Source organism: Thunnus thynnus, chromosome 10, assembly GCF_963924715.1.
Source record: "Thunnus thynnus chromosome 10, fThuThy2.1, whole genome shotgun sequence".
In the NCBI taxonomy this organism is placed as follows: domain Eukaryota; kingdom Metazoa; phylum Chordata; class Actinopteri; order Scombriformes; family Scombridae; genus Thunnus; species Thunnus thynnus.
The window spans coordinates 27344923-27353164 of record NC_089526.1 but is presented as its reverse complement, the minus strand read 5'-3'; the positions used below and the strand labels follow the sequence as shown (position 1 = coordinate 27353164).

The window sequence follows — 8242 nt, the reverse complement described above, 5'->3', positions numbered from 1 at the left end:
AGTCATCATGGCATTCTTTCACTATCAGTCTGACCTTCATAATGCAAAGACAAAACACAAAAATGACCTGAGTAGGTCTCACACCTACTCAGGTCATTTTTTTGTTTTGTCTCACATCTAGATACTTTGTAGAAGCGGCAGTATGACCAAGTGCTTAGACATGGTACTTCAGGCAGTGGACTGAGATTATCAGCCAGAGCCCACATCTGCCAGAGTGCCCTCGAGCAGGACACTGAGTTGTTGCTGCTGTAACTGAACCTCAGCTTTGACCTCCCTGTAGAGATGAGCATCAAAAGCAAAGATGAAGTTCAACAAAGTTGCAGATTTCATTGTTTCATCCACACATTTCATACATTTAAAGTTTCAATAAATTCTTTAACTCAAGATTAACAAAATGATGGTGGAAAATAATTGAACTTTTTTTTTTTTTTACTATTTTATGCTACTTTAGACCTCAACTCCACTACATTTTAAAGGCAAATATTGTACTTTTACTCAACTACATTTATTTGGCAGGTTAAGTTACAAGTTATTTGTTACTTACTGCAGATTCAGATTATTAATACAAAATTAGCCCCACCTGTATCAACTGCAACATTAAAGTGATGCTTACACATTGGTGCATCACTAATACAGTGATATGATACTCTGAAACAGTCCATTCTGCATAATGAGCAGTTTTCCTTTTAGTACTTTTGATGCTTATGAATACTTATGTCCTTTAACTTGAATGCCTGTGTTCCTTACTCAAGTAAAATATCTTCTTCCACCGCTGCCTAAAGAGAATCTACATCACAGTTTCTTCAAGAAACTTCAAGAAATCCCATTTGGATTTACTTGTTCATCCCCATAAAACTGCTAAAATTGAGCAATGTTGGAAGGTAAAATCACACTTTGTTTAAACTGCTCAATGCTTAATATGTAACCTGTGAGGAGGAGGATGCAAGAGGAGATATTGACTGTTTTTATATCTATTGTAAAAGATCATTGCATTTATGTCAGGCAGTACAGTCTGGATTTGGGTGGGTTTACTCTCTGCTTTGCTCTACACCCCTCACGCTTACACTTCATTGAACTTTTAGAATAAAGGTGCTGCAGATGTTGAGGCTCAGAATGGAAACGCCTAAGAAACTATTGTAGAGACCAGTGGAACTAATTCCTTCACAGTCCGCTGAAAGTCCCATTGACTGAGGCGCACTTGATTTTTTTTTTTTTTTTTCTGCTCCTGGCTGGCTGGAGGTTGGTGTACACCAACACACCTCCCGACTGGACTGCTGCTGAATAGACCACTGACTTCACCCAATTCAGCCTTTAGTTAGATCGCTTGGTCTGGTCCCACCCATATGTGAACAGCTTTTGTCACAAGTGAAAAAAAAGTCCTTTTCAGGTTTTTTTTTTTCCTTCCCTCCCTCCTCCTCAGCATCAAGTGCAGCCTGAGCGGAGCGTCCCGGCTGCGACTTTCTGCCCAGCCTCTTTGAAGAAGCAATGAGAAGAAGGGAGCCGTCTCCCTGCTGATACCAGGACGTCTGGGATGCAGTAACAACCGTTTGTTTTCTAGTGGGATCATATTTGTGTCTTTCTAGGGAAAACAAACAATACATTGAGGATTTGGCATATCCATCAATCGGATGCAAGCAGGTAGGAAGCCTCTCTCATTTTGCACAGTTATTAGGATTTCTTGTTGGAGCCATGGGGCAAATATGTTAGATTTAAAAAAAAAAAAAAATTATTTATTTATTGCTATTGTTATGTTCATTGGTTTCATGTGGTTTGGATAGTTATTTCGGGGATTTAATCAGATTTTATTGCCTAAGTGGTGCTTCATATTCTTTATACTTTTTAATCATTATGCGTATAATTTTTATTAGATGACGCTATTTAATTAGTGCAAAAAAAAAAACAAAAAAAAAACTGTTTGCACAGTTTGCTTTAGAACGAACAGATACCTTGTCCCTGTTCTTTCATACAGCTGCTAAACTGAAGCAGATGTGAAATTACTGATGTTTTGTTTTTTTCACATTTCATTGGCTATCTCATTTTATGGGGTATTTATTTGCTTTGCATGCTAATAGTGTTATTTGTTAGTTTTTACAATGGAAAAAGACACGACTTTTGCGAAGACATTTTAAATTTAATTAAAATCTGACTTTTTTTGGGGGGGGGGGGTGGGGGGGGTGGGGGACATTTTCTTGTTTTAAAACACTGACAGTGTCTGTCTCATGAGTCCCTGGTTGGAAACTCTGTGCCTGAGGAGCAGAAGTTTATTTAAAGTTGTGAAAATAGGTCAAAGCGGATGAAATCACCCCTTTTAATAAACGTGATGATGAATTAGACAATAGACGGTGATGCCTGAGGTGGAGAGGGGACAATTGCGCCATAGCGCCATCCTTTGGTCAATATGTGTCCAGGTTGCCTCTAGCAGTGCTTCTGAATCCCTTGAGAGATGGAGAGGGCACAGCGCTGTTCAGCTGACTTCAGTGGAAAATAGTAAAGTTCAAATGAGCGCCTTCTGTGACCAAGAGCCATCATGGCAGCATATCATTTTCCACTCTATGTTGAATAATTGTAGGCTTTCTTTTGGATTTGTGTTATGTCTGAGTCTGGCGGTGGGAGTGTGAAATTGAATAGAAACTAAGGGTAATTTTTGTATTCTCGTTCATTGAGACTGTTTTACAGCTCTACTGTCTGTTTTTGGCTGGTTAGATGTTGGCCACTGGGTATGTTTTATTGGACACTGTGGTTAAGTTAAGCCAAATAGCCTCCTTTTGGTTGACTCCTCTGCCCCTGGCTCAATGACAAGACAAAGCATGAATTAAAAAGGCATGCTCTCTAGTTTCAACTAAAAGAGAGGATTTGGAGAGTGAATGAGTTCATAATATTTCTGCAATGGATGATGAAGCACTGATATGGTCCACAGGTGATGCTGTACTTGCAGTGAAGGAATTCTCCCTCTCAGCTGAGTCCCTTGGGAGCTTTGCCAAGCCTGGCAGCGTCTCATTTTCACGCTGCACTAACATATAATTGAAAAGGAGTGTGTCTGTGGACCCCCTGGCCAATTTAGGCTGTCCCTGAAAGGTTTGTCCTCCAGCTGGATACCCCAGATGTCAGGCTGTCTGTCACACACTATTTAACCCCCCCCAAACAGCCAGAATGAATGCAATCTCTGTGGTGTTTCATTGTGGACTTCTGTTTGAAATTAACTGTTGGATTCACACTCCTGCTGCAGAGGCATCCAAGTGATTTTCTCTCCTTGTGTTTGGAATTGATTGTGTCACTTCATCACCACAGCCGCGCTGACGAAATGAAGCTTTTCTACTCTGTAGTTAAGTGATGGTCTGCTGAATCTATTAAAACGTACCCAAGTTGTATTTTTTTTAAAGGGTTATCAGGATCATTGGCAACATTACACTCACAGAAGCATGAACCAGCACACTGTCTGCAGCCTGCATAGTCTCTATGTTTGATGTCATTTGTACGCATGGACAGGGCGCAGAGTGGAGCTCAGGAAACCAGATATGGTCATTACTGAAAGAGAAGGTTAACCATTGTGGCAAACCTCCAAGCCACTGTCTCAGCCCATTCTGAGGATCAGGGTTCATCCTCGCCTCCTTGCTGCCCGCAGCCTCCAGCAATACTCCAGGGATATAAATCTCCTCTTAACCACATAGCTAATGTATCAACTCTAGAGAAATGTTTTGAGATCTCTAACGTATCTTAAACAAATGCTATTTTTCCATATGAATAATGGCACCAATCATTTTCTGCAAACTTGAGTATTTTGAGATCTTGTGTTTGTAGAAAACTAAAAAACTGTTCTTTCCTGATTTTGATGTGCTGTCACAGACCACTGAGCTGCCCTCATGATGGTCTACAGAGCTGAACCTGGTGGATGTCTGATATTCTGGGCTACACTGCCTCCCTGTGGCTGTAAATAGAGCTGTGTTTATTTTTTCTCAATCAGGAGGCCTCAACATAGGATAGAAGACCCTCTTAGTTCAGGGAGAGTTGAGTCTGCAATTTGAAGTGCCTAAAGATGATTAAAGGCTGTTTGCTGAGCAGTCTGGTTCCAAACAAGATAATGGCCTCTCCTTTACTGAGTAGAGGTGTTTAGTTAATAAACAAGAGAATCTTTGACACTGCATCCTGAATCTGAGCTGAGTTCTGAATCAGTGTGAATCTATAGCTTTTTGAGACATTGTCAGTTGAGCTGTGCAATATACAGTATGTTATTTCCTAATTTAAAGCTCACTGAAAGACTGTGAAAGCAGAAACAATCAAGAAGCAATAACTGTTGCAGATTGGTGGTTGCTGATCTAATAACCTGGTGCTTATATAGGTCTTTTTTATACTGTACTCGAGGACACAGTTTAAACAAGCAACATGCTGAACTTACCTAGAGACTAAAGTGAAGACAGCAAAGACAACATTACCGTGTTATGAAAGGTGAGGCGATCTCAGTGATTTGTCTGAATGGTAATGTGATTGAAGAGTCTATACAGCACTTAGGCACAGCACTGCTTTGAGCTAAATACTAACATCACCACACTAATATGCTCACAATGAGCAATACTAACATGCTTATGTTTTGCAGGTATAATCTTAGTTTAGCATGTTAGTATGCAAACATGTCATTAGTTTTGCATGTATTTGGTCATTTACCCAAGCTTTAGATGAATACAATTTTTGACCATGTTGGTGCTTAATAAAAAGTCGAGGGATTGCGCATTGAAGAAAGTAAAGGGGTCACCAGAGTCATTAGAATCTATTTTCTATGAAACCAATCCATGCAATGGATGTAGAGATAAGTGAAAACTTTGACCTGCTAGAGGGACTAATGAAAAGTCACCAAAGTCAATAAGGTCCATCCTCTGGGTACCATGGATATCTGTTACAAATTGTATAGCAATCTAGTCAATATTTGTTTATATTTGCCATATTTGACATTTTACTCAAAACCACAAATGTCAAAACAGGATCACCAAAGACAGTAGCATTCATCATCTGGGAACCATAATGTCCGTACAAAAATTTCATGGCAATCCATCCAATTGTTGTTGGGTTATTTAAGTCTAAACCAAAGTGGTGGACCACCGATAGACCGACAGACTGACATTGTCATCCCTACAGCCATGTGTGGCTAAAAAGGTTATTCTTTTTCTTTAGTGTGGCTAGAAAAAACAAACTACATTGTCAGTAACTATGAATTCTCTGTGCTGGACTGAACAAAATGACTCAAATCAATACTCTGATTTATGATTTCCACCCCTTTACCCCTCCTCTCTATTCTTAACATTTCAGAGCCAGGCCCAACTTAACAATGGGCCCCATACCCCTGTGTGTCCTGCTGCCGGTGACGGTGCTGGCTGTGGTGGTGGCTGTAGCTGCTGAGGTGAACACAGTTGATGATGAGTATACCTGGCCACAGTGGAAGGTTCCTCTGGTAAGGAAAAGACGCACTTTGCCTCTCAGCAGCCCCAACTTCTCAGCCCATCCTCAACCAGAGCTGAGTGGGACTTGTGGGATTGAGTGTCAGCGTCGCCTCCCCTCACCTTCTATGGACGACCTGGAGGAGTTCCTATCCTACGAGACGGTTTACGAGAATGGTACGCGCACATATACCTCAGTGTCTGTGCAGGGCCTCAACGAGGTGACAGCTTTGTCCAGAAACAACTCGTCTAGCTCCCGACACAAACGAGAGGTGTATGGCACAGACACCCGCTTCACCATCTCTGATAAGCAGTTCTCCCTCAAGTATCCCTTCTCCACCTCTGTGAAGATCTCCACAGGATGTTCTGGGGTTCTGGTGTCACCTAAACATGTGTTGACCGCTGCCCACTGCATCCATGACGGAAAGGATTATCTAGACGGGGCTCGGAAGCTACGAGTTGGTATTCTGAAGGAGAAATCCAGACGAGGGAAAGGAGGGAAAGGGAGAGGGCGAGGAAAAGGCAAAAGGAGAAGGGGAGACAAAGCTCAAGAGGAAGAGGAAGAAAAGGAAGAGAACGACGGGAAAGGGGACCGTAAGGGAAAAGGGAAAGGTAGAAAGAGTCGGAACCGGCGGAGTGCGGAATCAGAGAAACCTTCATTTCGGTGGACCAGGGTCAAGAAGACCCAGGTGCCTAAGGGCTGGTTCAAAGGTGTGGCTGATGGACTGGCTGCAGATTATGATTACGCTATTCTGGAGCTGAAGAAAGCCCCAAAAGTCAAGCACATGGATCTGGGTGTTATCCCCTCAGTCAAGAAGCTCCCTGCTGGGAGGATCCACTTCTCTGGCTTTGATGATGACCGGCCTGGCAACCTGGTGTATCGGTTCTGCTCCGTCTCTGAGGAGTCCAATGATTTGCTGTACCAATACTGTGATGCCAAACCCGGCTCCAGTGGCTCTGGGATCTACATTCGCCTCAAGGAGCCTGGCAAGAAGAAGTGGAAGAGGAAGATCATTGGGGTATTCTCTGGTCACCAGTGGGTGGATGTAAATGGGAACGGGATGCAGCAGGATTACAACGTTGCAGTGAGGATAACGCCCCTCAAATATGCCCAAATTTGCTACTGGGTCCACGGGGACTCGAGTGAGTGCCAGGTAGCCTAAGACAACACAGGATCCCAATCAACCACCACCAATCCTGTCCTTCAGACCCACCTTCATAAAAGGGACACCTAATCTACTCTAACCCTCACCTCCCCCCACCAACCAGGGGCTGTTGACTGCCTCTTCTCTTCCTGCCTGTATTTCCCATGTCTCCCAGTGACTCCTGCTACACTGATCACACACACACAACCCACACACAGCCATACAGACTCAGTGTTGACAACAACAGGAACTCGGCAACACATAAAGAGAACTGTGGCTCTTCAGCTTTTCTAATTTATTTGCTAAAAAAACAACTGAGAAAAAAATATGTATTGTACGTGTTTACAGATCATTCTGATCTGCAGTTTTGCTTTCTATTTTGACTCTTTTTAAAAAAGATTTCACCTTTTTGGATACAATGTTAAAAAGTGTGAGCAAAGCCCTGGTACATTCGTCTTATATTCTAACCAGGTTTTGTTTGGAGAGTCTTGCATTCTCAAGTGTTCTCCACCACTGTAAAAGAAGAGTGCGTGCATTGGCCTTGACAAAAGACCCAGGAAAAACGTAACTTTTGTTTTACAAATGAACTATATAGAGATATTAAGATAACTTTTTATAAGCATTTTAATTGAATGAGCTGGTGTTTTGCATTGTGTATATCTAGAAGTTTGTTTTTTACAACTACCTTTTGAAATAAGACTATTTTTCTGTCTAAATAGAGAGAGTCCTCATGGACCTTGGATAGAAGATTTTTCTGATTTGTGAGTCTCACCATCTTTTCTCTGTTCTTGCAACGCAGTGAAATGTGGTTTCATTGTTGTGCACATAATAATAGCGGTGCTTACCCAGAAGACGTGGTGCTAATTTATGGAATTGTAAACTTTTTTTCGGGGGAGGGGAGACTGCTCAGAATATATTTTGATAGCCTAGTACTGTAACTATGTATTTAATGTGAGGCTACATATTTTGATTGTGTTAAGATGGGACTGAACCATTCAACAATTTACTTGAGCTGTTTAGATTTCTGTAACTCTAATAGTTAAATGAGATTACAAAAGCCACAATAATGTTATATGATAACAAATTTGAATCTGGAATGTGATATTTTTGACTTTTCTTGTTGCATATGTTCCAAAAATTCGAGTCTTTTTGAATACCAAATACCTGAAATTAATGATGCAGATTGAAGACTACCAACCATTAAACCAAGATTACTACTTGTGTGTGTGTTCGTACATACTTCCTTACTCACCTATATACTTACTTCATTAAGAAATAAAACCACTCAGCAGCATGGCTGGATTAAACTGTTATAGGGCCCCAGGGAAAACATTTGTTGTTGGACCCCTTTTGAATCAGCCACTCTCCCACCCTCTGTGCCAACCTCCAGGTTCTCATTAAAGCTGTTCTCATCAATATTTTCATACTGACAATAGATTAAATTATGAAGTGTATTGGAATGGTGCTGCTCATAGACCACTCAAAATGATCACCCAACTCTGTGGCTCTTCTTAGCTCTTTGTTTTGATTGTATTGTCCCCAACTTTACTTTGATTCACCAAAGGCATTTGGGAATATGTCCACTTGGAAATCTGGCCTTGGTGAACAGTCATGAAGATACTGTTGATGTGGTGGGACATAAAATAATACTTCAAACTAACTTTTATAATG

At 41.4% G+C, this 8242-nt stretch overlaps 1 protein-coding gene across 1 annotated transcript; it reads left to right on the top strand.

Moving 5' to 3' along the window:
- Nucleotides 1–1114: 1114 nt before the first annotated feature.
- On the top strand, nt 1115–7788 carry prss35 (serine protease 35). The gene is made up of 2 exons (XM_067602326.1): nt 1115–1638; nt 5299–7788. The coding sequence occupies exon 2, from the start codon at nt 5318–5320 to the stop codon at nt 6587–6589; it is 1272 nt and encodes a 423-aa protein (XP_067458427.1). The 5' UTR covers nt 1115–1638; nt 5299–5317; the 3' UTR covers nt 6590–7788.
- Nucleotides 7789–8242: the final 454 nt, after the last annotated feature.